Raw genomic sequence first — 22728 nt, forward strand, 5'->3', positions numbered from 1 at the left:
CTGTTTAAAAGAAACATGATATTTTACTAACTGCCAGCCCTAATCAACCTGGCATCCGAAAGTCCAAGCTGGGTTTTTTCCTTCTTTTACATCATGACTGGTGATGAAGATTCTGGAAATAAAATTAGGCGACCACTTGCACCTCTACAACCAAAGGTCTCAAACTTTAGGAGTGTATGTGCGTGTGTATAATATTCTGCACTCTTTTTCAAGGGTGGTACAGCAGGCATGTGCAGAAGCACTGCTGGGGAAACTTTCCTCAGGTTCCAGATGCTGCAGAGCCCCTCTTCATCCATCTGACATGCCTGAAGATGCATGTGGTAGAATCTAGCCCATAAGTAGTAATCATTTTTAAATGGTTTGAAATGTCTACATTTGTTGAAATGTTCACAAACTTTAAAAGTTGACAGCAATGCTGTTACTGAACAAACACTGAATTATCTGTCAGAGCTCTTATCCATATGTAAAGGGCATTATGTCAGCACTGAGCCCTGGGCTGTTAATGCCCAAAGAGGGAAAACAAGCTATCACTAAAGCACCCACAAGCTGTTATTCATATTATACCAACTCCTCTGACCAGGATGCTGTGTCAATGTGTTGCTGCTCACGGGAAGAGAGTGGAGAATGCAGTGGGGTTCCATGCAACCTCAGACTATGTGTCAAGGAGCCATGGGAACGGGAGAGAAGAAGGAAGGATCTGCTGTATGTCTGGGCTTGGTAGTGATTACTATTGGCAGGGAGAGGTAAAGATTTTGGTATTGTCATAACATCTCTGCCTACCTTGTTCAGCTCCCATTAGAGCTCTCGTCCTCTGCAGCACATAAGGATTAAAAGATGCTGAATCATCATGGGGAATGGATGGATGAAACTGCAGCACACAAATAGAATTTTTCAGTTTGCTTAAGAAATGGTGCCTTTGAAAGCATTTTTTTTCAGGAGATTATGGCATAATGAATGCTAGAAAGATGTAGGTGGAGAATTAGAGAGTAAGAAAGGGGTCAAACCAAGCTTCTCTCATTCTTCAGGTTATTGCTTGAGTAAATATGCAGGCCAAATAAAACATATGCTGCTAAAGCAGAACAAGTTACTGCAAATATTTCAGAGCATTGATTCTGAGAGAATTAACTTTAATGGTTTATGCACAAATCTTATCCTGTGGTCATTTTAATTTACATGCAGTTTTCAAATCCTATTTCAGTGTAACACTGGAAGTCCTCAATATTTTTCTTTTAATTTTTTTACCCCCTAATTAAGTCTCTCCAAACCCAGGCCATACAGAAATTCTGAGCACAAAAAATATATCTATCTATTGTCAATGCACATATTGTAGAAATGGCTTCAATTCCACTATTTTGAGGAAAACAAAGATAGATAGGGATGATTTTAATACTCTTAGGGAATCAAAAATTATGGGCCAGATTCTATGCCCTACTCAGTCCCCTTTGTGCTTGTCTCATTGCACAAAGGGGTCAGAAATTCACTCTACCTCTCCAGGATGGGGGAAATCTCCAGCAGATGTGGAGCCAGTTATGCCACCCCCACTGCAAACTTTGCTGTAGGGGAGTGCTAGGGCTAGGAGGGAATATGGCTGGTGTGAAGTGTGTTCCAGTGATCCTTGGCTGGTAGATGGCCCCTTTAGGGCCATTGGCAGTCAACCTAGATTAGATAAATCCCCAAACTGCTCTAAATCTATTCTAGAACTGTTATAGAACCAGCTTCAGGATCCAGGAGCTACAACCAGTTACCTTGCAGCTGAGCCCTAGATTTCTTCTATTCTCTGAAAAGATCATAGCTGATGTTGCAGCAATAATATGAAAGATGGCTTTGAATGGTATAAGCCAACCAATGGAATTCACATTCTCAGAAGTGAGTTATACAGCTATTGATACTCAGACACCAAGAAATGTTTGCAAGGATCCAATATATAACAAATATATTGTACTTGAAAAACAGTAGATGGCATGTTTTATACATATTGGAATATATTACTGTTTTTAAAAGCTCTCTTTATACCTGCAACTTTTATTTTTGATGGCACAAACAAAACAGCCATAGTTTTCAAGTTAGGATAAACAGAACTTCAGAAATACTAAGCAGTTCAGATCCATTAACTGGTACACTACCTTTTATACCTCTCAGTAATAGCATTTCATAAGAAAAGCAGCCATCGTTCAGGAGGTATTGCCAACCAAAACCTAAAGAAATAATTTTGCCCAATCGGGTATACAGAAAAGGTTTTACTATATAAACTTGTAGAGGAAGCTCCAAATAATGGGTTAGCTTGATCTCCTCAGGTCTACCATGGTCCATTTGCGCCACTGTACCGGCATAGTAGGTCTATATTCCCCGCACAGCTGTGGTATTGGGGCATGGTAGGCTACATCAGAAATGCCCAGAACATTTCACAGTCTGGTTTGTCCAGGTGGCTGGAGAGTCCCCTTAGGACTATATGCAAACAGGAACAAATTAGAGCATTCCTGAGGCTGCTCTGACATATTCCAGGGGCCAAACTGGCCCTTGGTCAGCTCCAGAATTGTGAAGCCACGAAGATACTACAAAACCACATTTGTCTCTCTTCTCCAATCCTAACTTTGGGTCCTAGGGCGAGTGAGTCCTTCCAGACCTAGGAATTAAGGCCTATGTTTCCTTGGCATATGTTACTTCACTTTATGGGGGTCACGTTTTTATCTAGGTCATGGAGTTTTACTAAAAGCATCCTGACCACAAATTCAGCAAAGCAAAAGGAGAGAGTTAATATTAGACATTCCACAAAGAGAAAAGAGGAACAAAATTAAAAAGTAAATAGAATATGATTTACTGGGTTCTCATTTCAACTGTTCACCTAAAAGATTGTGCTGTAGGAGCTCATTCATGGCAGCAGGAGCTAGGGGAGGAGACTGACCATGAGGGAAAGCAGTATGCCCCATTTTTAAGGGAGAAGAGGAAGGGAGATGGGAGGCTAGGAAGAAGAAGATGGGGAAGCCAGGAGGAAGAAATGAAATGATGTGATGAAGGGGGAAGAAAAGAGGTTGAAAGGAAGGTTTAAAAAAAAAAAAAAGATCAGACGATAGATGAGCAATGGGAGATGTAGGGGAACGGTGAAGTGAAAGAGATTGGAGAGAGGCTGTTTGGCTGATTTAGGGATAGAGTGTCAGAGCACAGAAGGTCAGTCCTAATTTCTTCTAGTATTCCTTTTACTGTCAGTTACAACAGGCTATAAATGATCCAGTCAAAAGAGGCATGGAAGAGAAGGATTGAAAAAAAGGGGCCATTGCCCAGTAAAGTTGTTGAGAGGCTGCTTGGGAAGGATGTTTCTTCTTTTGGCAGTGCAGCATTTGCAGCAAAGTTGGAAGCAAGGAGTTCTGAAATGCATAGCAGAGGTGGGCTCTTCAATTTCAGAGAAACAGAGGCATTTTAAAAATAGCTCCTTTTTGTCCTGCTTACACTAGGAATTGTTACTTAGCACAGCAAATAAAACATTTACTCAAAGATGTGTGGGTCTGGTGAAATTGTCTGGGGACTATAGGCTGCAGACTACCTTGGGTGAGGTTGCCATTGTCACATGACTGCAACTTACAGTTGGAAGTTGTTCAGAGGGAGTTGAGGGTGCCCAGCGCTACACCAAAAGTACTTGGATTTGTACGACTGTGCTAAGCATGGGAAGTTGTGAACTCAATGCCTTGAAACGTTTCCTGATGCTTACTTTAAAAGCCGTTGCAGGAAATCTTTTCTATAGTCATGATTAAGTAAAGCCCTTTTGCCATAGCTGTAGCTCCCAGATAACCAATGCAGTATGGCAGTCTCATTTTACTTCTTTATATGATTGGCTGAATGTTCTCTAGAGCTTGTACAATTATTGTGTTTGCATAACAGGGAGTTATTGCTGCTGCTAAATTCAGCAGACCTCTTTGCTTTTTAGATGAGCAAAGATTTTATGCACAATTTTTCTTCCTCGAACAGAGGCTCAGGAGAAATGTGATATAAATGGGGAAAGGGCTTAAAAATGATAAGCTCAGAATTTCTAGTGGACTGGAACTTGCTAATTGAAACTATGAGCCAAATAATTGCTTGATAGTAATACAAACCTGGAGCCTGAATCATAAAGAGGTAAAATTATGAAAGATTAAAAAGTAATTATTTTTGCATTTTGATAATTAGTAAGATATTCGATTTGTACCTGATCTAAATTTATGTATGGAAGTATTCTGCCTCTTTCACTTACTAATATTCATAACCCAAACACCAACAGGTTAGCACTCAGACCTTACTAGTTAAGCAAGCACCAGACACGTCTAAGACATGTTAGCCCCCACTAGATGGCACTAGTTGATTTAAATTTTCTTTTTTGCCAGGTGACTTGGACTTCCTTTGTCTAAACTTGACTCGAAATGAATGTTTGAACTGTCTATTTTGAGGCACCGAAGAAGCTACCAGGAAACATTTTGGTTTGACATTAAGATATAAAATCAAACGATCCATTTTTTAACTTTTTAAAATGCACAATCTAGAAACTTCTGGATGTAATTAAGGAGAAATAATAATCTTCCTAATTAATGAAGTCGAAATAAAAATTTTGACCTCCAGCTCAGTATGTTAATTTTTGAGCATGAGTTGTAATTTTGCATCATCTTAAAACTTGCATTTTTATTGAGTACTCAGACATGTAATGTTAAATGGCTATCAAATCAGGTTTCAGAAGCTACCTCCCATTTCCTAAAAATGTCAGGCTTTCCTTACAAATACGTGCATAAAACAACAAAAACTGCTCTCCAGGACTGCAGTTGTCTTCACAACAGCCACACAAAAGTACAGACTATTTGCTTTGATGCTATACTGCAGCCACCAGACATTATTTTGCTGCACAACAACCTCTCAAAATGTGATTCTGCAATCCATATGTGTCACAAGACAAGGCTGCCTTTACTAGCACTAACTTGAGAGCCACGCACTTTGCACATTTGGGCCTATGTTCTGCACCCTTTGAAGACAACAGAAGTCTTATTTAATTCTACCCCATTTTCCCCCACAATATTTACCTTCCACTGTCAAAGTGCATGAGAGAGACTGGAGTACAGTAATTAATATGGTTGAAGCTGCCATGTGGCAGTTTCTGGAGATCATTGTATGATCATACCACTAGGATTCCATAATCTTCCATCAAATGCTGGTTCTTACTGGAATCACCAGTTGTGATGGCATGAAACTGAGAAAGGAAAATTTAGCAAGAGGGAAAAGCTTTCTCACAATAGATGTATCCCACTGGGGAAACAGTCTTCCAAGGGAAGTAGTGGAAGCACTATCACTTAGAACTTTTAACAATAGACTAGAGAAAACACTAGTAAATATATAATAGCATTGAAAGGCAGGTATTTCAGTGGAGAGGTTTTCTCCGTCTGTAATTTAACATGTATTATATTGCCACAGTGAACAGAGTTGTAGTTTCCCTGGAACAGTCCACATTTTCATCCCAAATCTCACAAGGTAGTTTGATTCTGGGCTGTCAATCTGTAAACTGGCAAGATCCTGCCTGATAACCACACACACATTTGTTTCTGAAGGAGTGAGAAGAAATCCTGAACTGTTGTGTATTAGCCAGCCACTGGTGCTAGAAGTTTAGTTCTGAAAGAATAAATGTGGCAAAACAAGAATGTCTTTAGCCTCTTAAGGGACTACATGTTGAAGGAAATTTTTCAAGGAGAAATTTTCTAAGGCAGAAATGAGAGTTATATGCCTAACTTCCACTTAAAGCCAACAGGAGTTTGGTGCATCTAACTCCCATTTCTGCCTTTGAATATCTCTTTCTTAAATTCTTGGACACAGACTTTTCTATGAAATATAAGATAATACAACAATACTTTGTCTTATGAAACACAATTAATGCATTGGTTAGGATGGTTGATATTCACCTAAAATGAAAGTCAGGAATCAATGATGGTAGCATAATCTGTCTGCAATACCGCTGATTAGAAGGTGTATTGATTGCTGAAGAAGGAACAGATAAGGATGCTAGTGGTTGGCTAAAAATCTTTTGTTGCTGAGTGCTTATAGACCCGGTGATGTCCAGCAACTACTGTTATATCTTGATGGTGCTCTTTGCAGAGTTCCATTCTACATCCCCTGTGATCCTGTGTGCAAGTGAGGCCTGGTCTACACTACGCGTTTATACCGATTTTAGCAGAGTTAAACCGATTTAACTCTGCACTCGTCCACACAACGAGGCCCTTTATATCGATATAAAGGGCTCTTTAAACTGGTTTCTGTACTCCTCTCTGACGAGAGGAGTAGCACTGAAATCGGTATTGCCATATTGGATTAGGGTTAGTGTGGCCGCAAATCGAGGGTATTGGCCTCTGGGCGGTATCCCACAGTGCACCACTGTGACCGCTCTGGACAGCAATCTGAACTCAGATGCACTGGCTAGGTAGACAGGAAAAGTCTCTCAAACTTTTGAATTTCATTTCCTGTTTGGCCAGCATAGAGAGCTCACCAGCACAGGTTACCACACAGAGCTCATCAGCACAGGTAACAATGCAGTTTCCTGAGAATCAAAACAGAGCTCCAGCATGGACCGCACAGTAGGTACTGGATCTGATCGCTATATGGGGAGAGGATTCTGTGCTAACAGAACTCTGTTCCAAAAGACGAAATGAAAAAACATTTGAAAAAATTTCCAAGGCTATGATGGAGAAAGGCCACACCAGGGACTCAGTGCAGTGCCGCATGAAAGTTAAGGAGCTCAGACAAGCCTACCAGAAAACCAAAGAAGCAAACGGAAGGTCCGGGGCAGGACCGAAAACATGCCACTTCTACGTTGAGCTGCATGCAATTCTAGCAGGGTCCGCCACTGCTACCCCACCCCTGGCCGTGGATTCCGAGGTTGGGGTGGTAATCTCAGCCATGGCTGAGGATTCTGTGGATGGGGAAGAGGAGGACGAGCTTGCAGAGAGCACACAGCACTCCGTTCTCCCCAACAACCAGGAGCTTTTTCTCACTCAGACGGAATTACCCTCCCAGCCCTCCCAAGCCAGTAGCCCAGACAATGAAGCCATGGAAGCGACCTCTGGTGAGTGTACCTTTGTAAATATAAAACATGGTTTAAAAGCAAGCGTTTTTTTAATGATTGATTTGCCCTGAGGACTTGGGATGCATTCGCAGCCAGTACAGTTATTGGATGTCTGGGGATGGAGCGGAAATCCTCAAGGGACATCTCCATGAAGCTCTCCTGGAGGTACTCCAAAAGCCTTATTCCGTCCACCATGGTAGGACACTTGACCACGCCATGCATGTAGCGAATATAATCTAGTATCATTGCATGACAAAGCCTAGCTGCGTATGGTCCCGGTGATTGCAGGCATTCAAACAACATCCGTTCTTTATCTTGCTGTGTTATCCCCAGGAGAGTGATATTGTTCATGGTAACCTGGTTGAAATTCAGGAATTTAATTAAGGGGACAGAGATGGCCATTCCTACTGGGCTGTTTGACTGTTGCTTAAAAGAAATCATTTCTTGCAGGTAGCCAAGAGGGGGAGGGGACGGGGGTAATGGCGCTGAGCTTTTTCGTGTTTGGCTAGCAGGGATCTTCTCTGCTACCAGCCACACGGTGGGGGAGGAAGGGAGGGTGATTAGCAGTGATCTTCCATGATACCAGCCACACAGTGTGGGGAGGGGTAAAGCGATCATCCCAGAGATTTGGATCGGGGGGTTGTTTCTGCTGCTGCATGTTAACTGGAAAGAAGCAGCACTGAACGGGATTTGCTTGGTATTTGGGAAAGGAGGGCACTGTGTATATGAAGGCTGCAGAAGCCGAAAGACAATGGCTTATCATGGCTGCATGCAAGCTGAATTCTGCTGCCCGGACCTGCGTCTGTGAGATCTCTAACACCAGAGCCGCAGGCACTCAATATTAAGATGCAAAATGCGACCTTGTAGTGAAATCACATGTGCTATGTAAGGTGAATAGTGTTGTTCACTGTGAAAGAGTATAACCATTGTTCTGTAAAATGTATCTTTTTAAATACTTCTCTCCCTACTCCATCCCGAAGGCTATCTCAGATAAGGTGGTGGAAAAAAAAGACGCGAGACAAAATGTTCTTGGAAATCATGGAAGTAACCCGCAAGGAAAGAGCTCATCTGAATGAGTGGAAGGACGTGGTATCAAATTACAGGAAAGATGCCAGTGAACGTGAGGACAGGAGGGACCAACGTGAGGAGAGGAGAGACGCTCGAGATGAGAGGTGGTGGCAGGAAGATCAGAGGTGTAGACAGGAAGATCAGCGGTGGCGGATTGCACCCTGGGGCTGCTGCGTGATCAAACTGACATCCTCCGACGTCTGGTGGAGCTTCAGGAACAGCAGCAGGGTCACAGAGTGCCGCTGCAGGCCCTGTGTAACCACCCTCACCACTCGCCATGTTCCACATCTTCCTCACCCAGACGCGTAAGAACGCGTGGGGGAAGGCTTCGTGCACCCGCCCATTCCACCCCCGTGGACAGCCCAACCACAAGGCTGTCATTACTTTGAAATATTTTTAGTGGCCTTTTCCTTCCCTCCTATCCTCCTCCCAAACCACACCCGAGATACCGTGTCAGTTCTCTCCCTCTTTTTATAATGACTTTTTAATAAAGAATACATGATTTTTAAACAATGGTGACTTTATTTCCTTAAGCAAGCTGTAATCGAAGGGGGAGGGTGGGTTGCTTACAGGGAATGAGTCAATCAAGGGGGGTGGCATTCATCAAGGGGGAACAAACACAACAGTCACACCATACCCTGGCCCGTGATGAAACTCGTTTTCAAAGCTTCTCTGATGCGCACCGCTTCGTGGTGTGCTCTTCTAATCGCCCTGGTGTCTGGTTGCGCATAATCAGTGGCCAGGTGATTTGCCTCAGCCTCCCACCCCGTCATAAAGGTCTCCCCCTTACTCTCACAGAGATTGTGGAGCACACAGCAAGCAGCAATAACAGTGGGGACATTGATTTGGCTGAGGTCTGAGAGAGTCACTAATGTGCGCCAGCACGCCTTCTAACGGCCAAATGCACATTCTACCACCATTCTGCACTTGCTCAGCCTGTAGTTGAACAGCTCCTGACTACTGTCCAGGCTGCCTGTGTATGGCTTCATGAGCCATGCATCAAGGGGTAGGCTGGGTCCCCCAGGATAACTACAGGCATTTCAACATCCTCAACTGTTATTTTCTGGTCTGGGAAATAATTCCCTTGCTGCAGCCATTTAAACAGAGGAGTGTTCTTGAAGACGCGAGCATCATGAACCCTTCCTGGCCATCCCACGTAGATGTTGGTGAAACGTCCCTTGTGATCCACCAGTGCTTGCAGCACCATTGAAAAGTACCCCTTGCAGTTTACGTACTGGGTGCCCTGGTGCTCCAGTGCCAAGATAGGGATATGGGTTCCATCTATCGCCCCATCACAGTTAGGGAATCCCATTGCAGCAAAGCCATCCACTATGACATGCACATTTCCCAGAGTCACAACCTTTCGTAGCAGCAGCTTAGGGATTGCTTTGGCTACTTGCATCACAGCAGCCCCCACAGTAGATTTTCCCACTCCAAACTGATTCCCGACTGACCGGTAGCTGTATGGCGTTGCAAGTTTCCAGAGGGCTATTGCCACTCGCTTCTCAACTGTGAGGGCTGCTCTCATCTTGGTATTCTGGCGTTTCAGGGCAGGGGAAAGCAAGTCACCAAGTTCCATGAAAGTGCCCTTACGCACGCAAAAGTTTCGTAGCCACTGCGAATCATCCCAAACCTGCAAAACTATGCGGTCCCACCAGTCTGTGCTTGTTTCCCAGGCACAAAATCGGCATTCAATGGCTAGAACCTGCCCCATTACCAGCAGAATCTCCAAAGCACAGGGGCCCACGGTTTGAGAGAATTCTGTGTCCATGTCCTCATCACTCTCGTTGCCGCTCTGCCGTAGCTGCCTCCTCCTCGCCTGGCTTTGCAGATCCTGGTTCAGCATAGACTGCACGAGAACGCGTGAGGTGTTTACAATATCCACGATTGCGGTCTTGATCTGAGTAGAGTCCATGCTTGCTGCGCTATGGCGTTTGCACAGTTCACCCAGGAAAAAAGGCGCGAAACAGTTGTCTGCTGCTTTCACGGAGGGAGGGGTGAGGCTGTACCCAGAAACACCCACGACAATGTTTTTTGCCCCATCAGGCACTGGGATCTCAACCCAGAATTCCAAGGGGTGGAGGAGACTGCGGGAACTATGGGATAGCTACAGAATAGCTACCCACAGTGCAACGCTCCGGAAATCGACGCTAGCCTCGATACATGGACACACACAGCCGAATTAATGTGCTTAGTGTGGCCGCGTGCACTCGACTTTATACCATTGGTTTTACAAAACCGGTTTCTGTAAAATCAGAATAATCCCGTAGTGTAGACATACTCTGAGCTTACTGGGGAGGTGGATGAGAAGTGGGTGGCAAGTACTGAGGATAAATGGCATTGCCAGCATGCTGACAATCCACCTCTAGGTCCCTCTGATCCAGTGCATGTAGTCAAACACTTGTCTGTGTCTACCAGAGATTGAAGTCTAGGGGAAGGTAAGCTTGCTGAGGCTCCATCTGGAGAAGATTTGTGGGATATTATTAAATTTGGGGAAGCAACTGGAAGATTTGTGAAACATTATAACTTCTCTTACAGAGGCTGTTTTTAGTGATGTGGGAGCACAATCTGAGGTCTATTTTGAAGAAGAAGATGATTAGTGATGATTAGTAATACTAGCAGTGACCAAGATGGCTTTTCCCCCCCATCTATGCCTGGCAAGAATTCAGACCCCAAGGAACTTATTAACCAACAACAGTGTAATTAAAAAAAAACCCAACACACACCCTTACACTCCTCCTCATGGGCAACCTTTCAAATGGGCTTTAAAAATCTGTGTCCATAAGTATTGTGCACACAAACAAGTACATGTGCATACAAATGGGGCATCTACAACAAGGCCTTCTTCTGCAAGTCCTCACATGGTGCCCAGCAGAGAGCAAAGGCTGTTCGTGCTCCAGCATGACAAATAAGGTAAGCACTAAGCATAGTTCTCCACATTGACCAAGAGTAAATCTCAAGCATCTTTAGTGTGTGCTTCTTTACTCTCAAGAACATAGCGTAAAAAAAGGGTGAGGCGTGGGTGAAAGAAAAGACATAAGTGTTATTCTCAATATGCAATGAAGCCATTATGAATGTGCTTGAGAATTTGCTTCTATACCTATCACTTTGCAGCGATAATTTATTGGCCATGCAGGAGTATTCTCTTTAATGCAAGACTGAGTTCTCCAGACCCCCGTACCTACTTATTGTTCTTATTCTTGCAACACTGCACTTGCACAATGCATGATCAACCCCAAGACATAATGACATGATCTGTGCACATAAGTTCTGCAGAAGAATTTTAGTGGTTGTTTGAATATTTGACCCTAAATGTATTCACTAATACATAAAGCAAGCCAATTTTCTGATGGCTAGTAATTGTTTACATTAGAAATATAATTGTGTACTAGTATAATTCATTATTTTCTAAAGTATCTCCCTTGTATTGTATCTCAGGCATACTGAAAACAGTGCTAACATTTCTGGATGTGAGGAATTAAGTTATCTAAAAACACAAAAACAATCTTTTACCGTTGCTAAGGATCAGGCATTGGTGTGATTCAATTAACCAAGACCACATTTGTGCATATGATTTGTGATTAGATAAAACAAGGATTAGAAGCAAAAAGATTATCAAATTTACATGACTAAATTGTTAGTAGCCAGACACATGCTTAGTATCAGCAAGCCGGAAAAGAAGTGAAGTTAGCCAAGTGTGGGTAAGTCTTTTCACTCATTCAAAAACCTACAAAGACTGTATTATGCACCTTTTTGCTGCCAGGCTTTGGAAAGGTGTACGATTTGAGTCTTGAGATAATTCCACCTGTTGACCAAGTCTAGAAACCATAATGTCAAAGAGGAACAGTAAATGTGTCAGGAAAATATCTAATGGTAATTTATAAACAGATGTACTTTTACAAGAACCACCTTCCAAAACATTCCTGGTATTTTCTCTACTCTGTGTCTAAGTATACTTTTAAATTATTATGCTGAATCAAAAAGTACGCAAAAGTAACATGTAAAATCTCCAACAGATCTTCCATATCACTCCCTCCCCTTCCAAATCTCTCCTTTAGAAATCATTATATCCCAACATAAAGGAGAAAAACAACTGTTACATGTTGACTAGCATCACTGGGATAAATTCTGCTTCCAGTTACACTCTTGCAATCCCACTAATTTTAGTGAGGTTCCATGCATGTACAGCAAAATTTAGTCCTTAGTATTGTATAGAATTTCCGAAGTTGGAAAATGCACCAAAGTTTGCAGAAATACATAAGGCAAAATTGATTACAGTTACAAATCAAAAACAACTAGGCTTTTCTCCCAGTCATTCACACAGTAAACCTCTTCCACTACTACTATGAAATTCTTATTCCCTAAATAAGCAGGATTTACCAATGTGAAACAAATAATACTCCACTTATAATGTATTAAGGTTAATATGTCTAGCAATTTGAAGCACACCTTGGTTTTAGAATTAACATACGATGGTTATTTAAAAAAAAAAAAGCTACATAAGCTGAATTGAACTCAAAACAGTATTTTGGGGGGAAAAAAACAACAAACCAATAGATTTTGATTTCCACAAATGCAGTCTTGTCTATATAAATTCATTGAAAACAAAAGCAAAGACACCGCTACCTTGATATAACGCTGTCCACGGGAGCCAAAAAATCTTACCGCATTATAGGTGAAACCGCATTATATTGAACTTGCTTTGATCCACCGGAGTGCGCAGCCCTGCCCCCAGGAATGCTGCTTTACCCCGTTATATCCAAATTCATGTTATATCGGCTCGCGTTATATCAGGGTAGAGGTGTATGTTGTTTGGCAAATATGTTATGAGAGCTGATTAGCCTTATGTGACTGATTATTTCTTAGAGAAAGTCATTTAGGGCTAAACAGGGACAAAGAGCACACATTTAAATGTTTGAAGTAGTATTGTGTTGTCCTAACAATTATGCACTTACAGTTGATATGGTACTTTGACTCCCCTTTTCAGTCATGTAAAACAGTCTCAGAACTTACTTTTGAGGTTGAAGGTTTTGAACTTTTCAGATAATTAATTTTGAGTTATTTTATTATTTAAAAAGAGCCTCTCAGCTGTATTTCCACCAAAGGTTTCTTTTTAAAAGGATCATTTGCTTTCAGACAACTAAAAAAAGCAGCTTTGTTTTAAAACATCAAACTCGGCCTACATGTACATATTCCTATTTCAGGAATGGGTGCTGTATGGTGTGAGACAAATTTTAGGATTGAAATTCCAAAGTTCCAAGAGTTTTAAAATTGCATATTACATCAGTTATTTTCCTTAATCTGACAATGTTCTCTTTCCATATGGGACCAAAAACCTTTGGGAACTTTCTAGTTATCCTGCAACAAATGAACATATCTTCTAAAGCGGTTAGAGTTTTTGTGTAGGGTGAGTGCTGTTCATCATACTTTTCCTGTAACAGTCACTCCTTAACTTTTGACCCGATACCCATGCAGCAGTTTGTAAGGCTTTAGAGTTAATAACAACTAACTCACATGATAGTACTGCAGACATAAAAATGCATCCCAAGATGAATATTTTGTAGAAGTTGAAGAAGGATGGCAGTACCAGTCTAAATAAGCTGGCACTCATAAAAATTTAAAAACTAATTAGGTTTGGGCCTAGAACTTACACGTCTAGTGCATGATAACTACTATATAAATATAACAATACTTGGACAGATGACCGTTGCTGAAATTTGGATGCTCCAGACTTGTTGCTTCTCTGTATTGGTAGTGACTGATCTCAGGCTCAAATCCTAAACTCATCTCCTGGTCTAAATCCTTGATCAAGGTTTTGGGAAGATGCTCAGGGTGAAGGAATCATCCCCAAGGTGGTAGAGCCAGTGGCTGAAGAAGTTTACTTAGGGTCCCTTTATATGATGGGAAGGAAATGTTCCTACCCTGCCCAACTCTTCAGTGGAGTACTGCTATATATGGGGATGATGAGCAGGGCTTCATGCTCGGTGTGGTACATGTACCTCTTGTACAGCCTTCCAACACCCTGTCTCCCCTTTCTGCTCTGGTTTCATTGCAAAGGAGACCTCAGTGGCAGAAGAGAGGACTGGATTTTGACATCTTGTCTGGTGGCCTAGTGATAACGTTACAGGAGATCCTACTGCTCTGTTAGTCATTGATGCTCCAGAGGATGAACTATAAACACAAGTAGCTTCTCTGAAACCATCAATTGTGATCTTCACTCTCATGAGCTAAGAAATATTGGGACTACTGGAGGCTTGTCTTGTGAACACAGCAATGGCTATTCCATCTTCTTCCTGCACTGGTTATCTATCTCCATACATTCTACACAACTTTATTTCTGGGTGCCTTTTCCAAGACAAGCTGGAGCCTCTTAATCAGAAATATCTGAATAATAGATTTTTTTTTTGTTCATTGGCAATACATTTATTTTTTCAAGTTAACATGAAAACAATTTTTTGGAAGTTTTCGGCAAGTCAAAAAGTTAAAAAAATCATTTTGTGTCAAATTAAACATTTTGTTTGATCTAAAATGAACTTCATTTTGGATCAAATGAGTTCTTTTCCTTTTTATTTTTTTTTCAAACAACATGAAAAGTCATTTAAAAATTGAAAAGTCAAAGTATTTAATTTGAAAACGTCAAAACAAAACATTTAGCAAAATGGACACAAATTCATTAAGTGTTTTTGGCTGGGTTCTGCCTATAGTTTCCGTTGAAAAGTTTTTCTCACTCTACCTCTAATCAGCCTAGCTCAGGCAATAGCCAAGTCTAAGAAGCAAAGGATGATATCTCTGACCGTAGAATCATGTTTAGGGCAGTCACTGATGCATGTATTTAGGAAGAATTCCGTACAGATATGTATATTGACTGTGAATGTTTTTTGTGGAATAGCGGGCACTAGATAGGGGTCTCTCCAGGTAATATTCTCTTGTAGCACATTAAATCTCCTGCTCTGAGCACCTCCGTTTTGTTTTATAGGTCACCATTGGTATCTATGCTAAATTGAGTCCTGCATTCTACGTAGCTTTCTCTCTTTCAAAGTAGAGGCTAGTGTTGTTATTTAAAGATATGGGCCAAAGAAAAATGTGCTTGCAGGTTTAAAATAGGAGTATCATGGAAAGAAAAATGTCAGCTTCTTCTACAGCTCAGTTGGCTGCCCAGCTATTTTCAGATCCAAACCTCCCTGTTCTACTTCATGATTAAATACATCTCTCACACAAAAGATACCACTCCTTTTGGTAACTTCCTCATTGCTGGCTTTTGTATCTAGAGAATTCAAGACCAGAGTGAGGAGTGGGAAAGTGACAGCAACCGAGAAGGGCTACTGGCATGGCGGGCATGATTATGCATAGGGGTAAAGGTGGATCAGAATAGTAAGTGGGGGAAGAAGAAGAAGGTTGAGGGGATGAGTAGTAACACGGGGCCAGATGAGGAGTAAAAAGAGACCAGGGACTAAGGGAAGCAGCAGTAACAGGGTAGGGTAGGAAGAAGGGTGCCAGGACAAAGATAGGCTGGTGATAGGAGCTTGTTGGAGCAGGACAGGGAGAGGAAGGCAGAACTATATGGAATAAGGAGTATGAGAGAAGGTGGAGAAGCAGAGGCAAATCTGCTTAGGTGAGGAGACCCTGTTGGCTCTCTGGCTGGTGAGGAAGGACTTGGGCTGTATGCTGGCTGGCAGGCAGGAAGAATCCGGTCTGTGGGAGGAGGGGAGTGGATTTGGCTGCCATAGTTAAAAAAGAAGAGGCAGGTAAGGGGAGGAGCTCTTTGCTACCCAGTTTTGTAAAATTAAAGGGATATAATGCTCCAGGATTTCTGAAAACTCTGATCTTAGAACAGACCTAGCATGCTATGAAAATGGTATATTGGAATCAAGTAGATAGTTAATTGCAGATTCTACATGGTCTACATCAGTGTTTGCAGTTGTTATTTATTCTTTTGAGTATGCATTTCTATCTGTGCAGTTTGAAGTAGTTTTTAATTAAACTCTGTATATCAGAACTGCTGCATAAGTGGTCAGCTGAACAGTTTAAGAGTTACTGTTTCTCCACTAGGATGCCCATGTGGAATTCAGTTATGGTAAGTAAACCTTTTGAGCTCTGTAGATAATAGGATTCCATGTAATTTTCTATTTTTTCCCTTTATATTAAAAGGCAAAGAAATAACATAAAAGGAACTCTGTTAATGCAATGCCAATGTTCAGATGTTAATTACAGAAAAGTCTATAAATTATATATTACTGAGAATATATTCTCCTTATGGCAATAATTTTAGAAAAGGAACTAACATGGTATGCACATAACACTTCTCATTGAACCCTTTGTTCTTCCCAACCTTCCTTGCTGTTCTACCATACGTCTAAGAAAGGGCTCAAAACTGTTTCAAATGAGGTCAATAGCAAAATTTCTATTTACTTCCATGGCAGAAGACTCAGGTCTATATCTATAAGTCCCTTGAAGTTTTAGTGTTTTGAGCCCCAGTCCTGAAAACACTAAGAATGTGTATAATTCTACTCATGTGAACAGGCCTTTTAAACTCAATGGGACTATTCATGAGTAAAAACACACTTTTAAGTGTTTGCAGGACCAGGTCATTAGTATGCAAAGAATCATGAACAACTATGGAGATATAAATAACGTTAAATTATAATGATACAACTAGAATTAGAGCTGCACTGCAATTTCACTGATGAAGCGGAGAGAAGGGTTTGGCCTGTGTTCTTTCATTACATGATCGCACAACATTGGTCAACTTAACCTATTATTCAGCTAATAGAATAAAAAAATAGAACTACATTTTTTCTATAAACTAACACTTTATAGAGCTTCAAGTGTTTACCTTTCCTTTATACACTTGCAAGCATATAGGTAGTATTTTCTGTTCTTGCTTAAGCTGAATTTTAATGTTCTGCCTCCATTAAGGTTGTGGAAATAAGGTGACTTGTGTACCGCTGACATGTTTAAACTTCACATTTGAATTTAATTTTAGTTACACATATGTTGTATGGAGCCAAACCTCAAGACCAAGATTTTCAAAAACGGTTAATGGTTTTGGGTGCATATGTCAAAGAGGCCTGATTTTCAGAAAGCACTGGCCTCCTACCCTCTGAAAATCAGGCCATATTAAGGTGTCTTCAGTTGGCACCCAAACATTCAAGCATCCAAAATTATTGGTCACTTTTTGAAATCTTGGCCCAAATCCAGATATTTGATGATATAGCAGATTGGGACAGTATTCTCACAAAAATCTCTCTCACTCTCATGAAAGTATTTCCTGGGGTTATTTCTCTGTGGAAAATGCCACTTGAACAATCTACCATTGCAGTAAGAGGTAGATGTGTTTTGTGATGAAGGGAATGGATGGCAGGCTACAGTCATTAGCTTGAGCAATCATACCACCAGCACAAAAGCTAGAGCAAATCTGGGCTGGCAGAGCAGGGAAGCAGCACTTTTGAGAGCCAGGAATTTTTCTTCTTTAAAAACCACTGGGTGAAGTCCTGGCTCCATTGAAGTCAATAGCAAAACTCCCACTGATTTCAATGGGGCCAGGATCTCACCCAAAGCTTGTGATCAAAGTGAAGACATACAGGTTTAAAAAGTGTTTATTTTGTTTTTTTTTAAATTACTACGTGGATCTCCTCTGACCCTGCAAGGCTCCAATAATGGCTGTGGCGCAGTCACCCCTCTAAATGGGTTGTGCGAGCTGGTCCATGACTTGGCCCTTAGCGTGTGACAAAGTCAGAGTTGTCCCTGAGGCCAGCGTGAGTATTCACACAGCCTGTGTACATGCATGCATGCAGGCAGCAATGTTATTGTCACATTTTGTGCTTTGCTTGGCAAAGGTATTACATTATTTTAAATATTACATTTTCTCTCTGGCACCACTGCCTTTCATGTTCTGTTGCTACTTATCAAACACTAAAAGGCTGAACATAGGGTACTGTGCTATTGTTTACCTAAATGATATCACCAGCCCACACTTCACCACAGGCTCATGTATTGTGTCTATGTGACATTTAGTTTTTAACTGATCGTCACTCATGGAGAGCCAGAACAGTCTACCTAACTACTGCCCATTTATCAGGCTCTAGCTGGTATGGGCCCCTGCAGGCCTAAAACAGTCTTAGTTTGGGTACATCGGCTCTCTCTTTCTATCCCAGAAAAAAATGTTTCCCTACAGTACAACAATTTCAGACTCTCCCTGTATTGTTTTTCTGTATCTGATGTTTCCCTAACTGGAATCCTAAATCTGAGTCTAAAACATGTATAGGTGTTACAGATACAAGATTCACATTGTAGATATTTTTAAAAACTTGTGGCAGATAGGTGCCATTTGTGCCTCTGAAAGTATCTCTGTATTTTCCTAATATTTAACAAGTGATATGATTGCATATGCTTGGTGATCATGTAATTAAAGACTCTTTTGCAGTCCATATGGGCAAGCAGAGAAGTTCTGTTTGGTGTGAACCTCAATTCTGAATTTCTTGTGCTTTGTATAATTAAAATTTCAAGTTTGGGGCCAAATTGTGCCCCCTGAAGCAGTGATGCGAAAAAAGGAAGGAAGTCTAGATAATCTTTTACTGCCTCTTCATCTTTTGCAGAAGCAGCAGGGCAGAATATTTCCAGACAGCCCAGCGCATGGGCCTGGCTGTCATCTCTGTCTGCAAACCACATCCTAAATGGTGCATGGTCTGTGATCAAACGAGGGTGCTTCTAGCCTCCCAGTCAGCTGTAGCCCAACACTGATTTCAGCGCATGTTGGATCAGGCCTTTAAAAACCTGAGGTCAGCAACAAATGTTAACCGTGGAAATAGTTTGTATTCGTTCAGCAAAGTGATTCTGTTTTAGCCAGCAGATTCCTGAGACAGAAGATGCACTGTACAGTATCTCAGCTCCCCCCTGTTGTTATAGTTAGTGCAGGATATGGCCCATAACATTGCCATAGTGTAGCTTTTTGCATGTGATAGATCATAATTTTTTAATCTTGTGCCTATAAAATAAGCCCAAAGAATTATATGCTGCATATAACTGAGCAAAAACTGATTAAAGGAATAAGCTAGAATATTTCAAACCGGGGTAATGTACCTTTCCATGTACTGTCTATATACAGCAATCATAAGAAAATTAACTCACTACTGCAGTGGCATGCATTCATTAAAGTTCCTGAAATGCTAAGAAATACTAAGGATCTCACTTGCTTTTCTTAAACATAAGCATTGCTGCTACTGCTTACTCTTACCTTAGGATGGATTCCGGGAAGTGGAGGTGGACGAGTGTCAAAAATAATGTTAGCTATAAGGGAATCAAACGTAAGAATTACTTTCTAAGCATACAGATTGCTGCCATTCTTACCAGGAGTGGGGAATACAGTAGTGAAAAAAAAAAAAAACAACCAAAAAAACCAGGTGGATGGGCTCTTATCAAACTACAGATTTTACATACTATGGTTCCAGTAGGTTTTATTCATGATCAATTGACAAGATATTAAACACAACAATCACCGGCTACACTGACTGATAAGTCATGTTCAATGCCATGTTAGTTATCACAATGCTACAATATTGTATTCTTATGCGAACTAATTTTCAAGTGAAGAAAAAGCCATTTTTACGACCTGTTGAGACTTTTATCCCTTGTTTTTATATAAACCAGCCTTAGAACCTGGCTCAGAACTTCTTTCTGGACTAGATAGAATACTTGCCAGGCCTACTGGCCTTGAAAAGCTTGCAGACAATACTTCACTGCCTGAGAAAGAAAACCATCCCAAGAAGAATTAAAATATTTGAGGATAGCAAAGGACTAATTGCCATCAAGACTGGCAATCACTGGAGGCAAAAATATGGCTCTATCTAATATAGAATCCCCCTACACCTTCTCACACTACCCAGAGCAATTCTTTAGAATACTCTGCATGTTCCTATTCCTCTGATGAAGAAAATGCACACACCTCTTCTTATCTTTAGCAGGAACATTAGAGTTTTACAGTCATCTGAATCACTTACCATTTTCTGAGCCAAGTCGTGCACATGGAATTGTGAGGACCCTTTGCAGCCCATCTGGTTTGTATGAATAATGCTCAACTAACTAATAGGACAAAAAAGAAGAGAGAATGTCGGAAAGTGATATTGGGCAATAATACTGGCTGTGTGTTCTTGACAAGTCATTTCACCTTTCTGTGCCTCTGCTTCCTGTCCTACTCTGTGTCTGTCATGCCCACACGCTTCAGGGCAGGCACTGCCTCTCACTGTATGCCTGGGTCTGTAAACACTACTGTGATGTTAATAATAAGCCATGTATTGTTATTAGAACTGGCCTTTGCATTTTTGGTTGGCTTTACCTGTACACAGACTGTGGAATCACAGTCATTTTACTGTCTGGGGTGGGGTGGGGTGGGGTATGCAGGCAGAATTTGCAGCTCTGTTCAGAGAACACATTGAGTCATTGTACAGCATCTATAGTACATATTCATTATGGGCGGAGAAGAGTGTGTGCGCGCACGCACACTTATTTTACACAGCTCTAGGATCACAGGCAAATCCTGCCTCCCACCAGTATCTGCCTGTGGTGGAAGAATTTCCTTTGCCCATACAGCTCTCCTCATCAACAGTAGAGAACACTAATAAATCAGCATTTTTGTCAGCTTCGCATTAAGCAGGAAGGACATGCATAGTTAAGGGAAAGGCTAAGAATTATTATATACAACTATAGACTTACATTATATACATACAGTTATAACAATTTGTGTTAATATAATTTTAAACAATAGGTGGCAGCAGAAATCTGTTACTGTTTCATTTCCTTTAGTGTTTTCAATTTACCCACATTTATTCTTTGCAGTGCCTCATCTTTATTACAGACTACAGTATAATCAGCAATCCATTCCATGATTACATAATCTGAGCCAGGATTTAGACGGTCTGGTAATGCTGAGCAGGCTATATTTCTCAGTTTGCCAGCTAGACAGTCACAGAGCTAAAGAGGACTGTGTGTGCCTAGCATCCTAAACTATTCCCTCTGTGGTTACCACACCAGAGTTCTGTCTTTTGCTTGTCACAAGGGATGTTACAGAAATGCCATAGAGCTATCATTTAATCTTGCTTTTACAAATGAAAATGCCTTTTCATTCAAGGAAATGTACAATTCTTTAAATAACAATAACTAGAGAAATTTTAAATTAAGCCAACATATTTAAAAAAAACTATCAAAAACTGTACCACTTACATAGCTTTCTATAATAAAAGATACTTCCCCCTTTTCCCCTAAAGGATGAAAATCACTAAAAATTAAGTTAGAATTATGTGACCAATTAGCTAAAGATTGCGGATGTGTTGTAAAGTAAAACAGAAACTGCCTTATTTGGTGCTATAAAAACATAATGAGAGTTGTCCAACTGATTAACTTAACAGACCTGCCAGAGGGTGTCAAACTTTTTTCCATCTGGTATAGAGAGCTTTCCTGTCTTGTCTCTGTCAATACGATAATGCAGTACTTTTCCTTCACTGAGCAGACAGAGAGCATAGGATCCATTGTTGTCCCTTTCCCTGATTCTGAAATGACAGGAGAAATATCAAAGATTATTCTCAACTAGTAGCAAGCATCTGTATTTTGAAAAAAAAATCGTATTTTCTACAAGCTTTCCACAAGGAAATAGGGCTAAAACTGCATCCCAGCTTTTGAAGCCTTCCCTTGAAAACCCTCATGTACTTTTAGTGTAAATTTTATAAAATGCAATTTTCTGAGGTTTGTTTTATCATTTTCCTGGGGCGGGGGCCAGGGGAAGGAAGTTCCGACATGTGGAGCTATTTTCTAGGGAGCAGCAGAATCCTGTGTTCTGCACAACATGCATACTATGGGTAGGGCTACACTAGAAGCACTACATCAGCACAGCTGCACCGATGCAGCTGGCTGCTGTAGCGCTTCTGGTGAAGATGCTCTATGGCAACAGGAGAGTGCTTTCCTGTCAGGATAATTACTCCACCGCTGCAAGAGGTGGAAGCTATGTCAGTGGGTGGGTGTCTCCCACCGACTTAACACTGGTGTGGACAGCACTTGGGTCATTGTAACTTGCCTTGCTTAGAAGGAGTGTCCTTTTCACACCTCCGAGCATAAGAAGCTAGATCAAATTAAGCAGTAGTGTATATCTGCCCTCAGTGAGTCAAGGGCTCTGAATGCATGCACTTTTGTGCATTGCAGGGCTGAAGTCAGAGACAGGGCTCTTGTACATTACAGTTGTAATTACATCTCTCTGGTACCTTAAATAAAGTGGACATTAACAGATAGGCAGATACAGTGAAAACTGATTATTCACTCTTTTATCCTATATCCTAATATAAAGATCGGGGGTGGGGGCGGGATATCTGAAATTAATAGCAGGTTAAGATAAGCATAAATAAAAAGAGAAACATTGAATTAGCTTGCGGTGTTTACTACTATATGTAAGGATAAAATTATGTCATGGAGGTCATGGATTCCATGACTTTCAGAGACATCTGTGACATTTTCCACTTCAGCCTCAGGATGGGGACCCCCGAGCTATGAGCCACCGTGGCTGGCAGGAGTGTCCCAGAGCTGTCTGCTGCTGCAGGTGACGAGGGAGCCCCAGA

At 41.3% G+C, this 22728-nt stretch overlaps 1 protein-coding gene across 5 annotated transcripts in view; it reads right to left on the minus strand.

The window, feature by feature from the left end:
• Positions 1–22728, minus strand: part of SYK (spleen associated tyrosine kinase) — a 97513-nt gene that overhangs the window by 26676 nt on the left and 48109 nt on the right. For 4 of the 5 annotated variants that reach the window (XR_007773391.1, XM_050945786.1, XM_050945787.1 and 1 more), the window contains 5 exons: positions 21534–21672; positions 20128–20209; positions 19365–19417; positions 11881–11949; positions 781–868 (listed from right to left, as the gene is read on the minus strand). Coding sequence is in view for 4 of the 5 variants with exons in the window: in XM_050945786.1 (XP_050801743.1) it covers positions 781–868; positions 11881–11949; positions 19365–19417; positions 20128–20209; positions 21534–21672 (431 nt within the window). In the remaining variant the exon portion in view is untranslated. The remainder of the gene's footprint in view (positions 1–780; positions 869–11880; positions 11950–19364; positions 19418–20127; positions 20210–21533; positions 21673–22728) is intronic. The other variant, XM_050945789.1, reaches the window with a different exon arrangement.

This window comes from Gopherus flavomarginatus, chromosome 3 (assembly GCF_025201925.1).
Source record: "Gopherus flavomarginatus isolate rGopFla2 chromosome 3, rGopFla2.mat.asm, whole genome shotgun sequence".
NCBI classification, from domain to species: domain Eukaryota; kingdom Metazoa; phylum Chordata; order Testudines; family Testudinidae; genus Gopherus; species Gopherus flavomarginatus.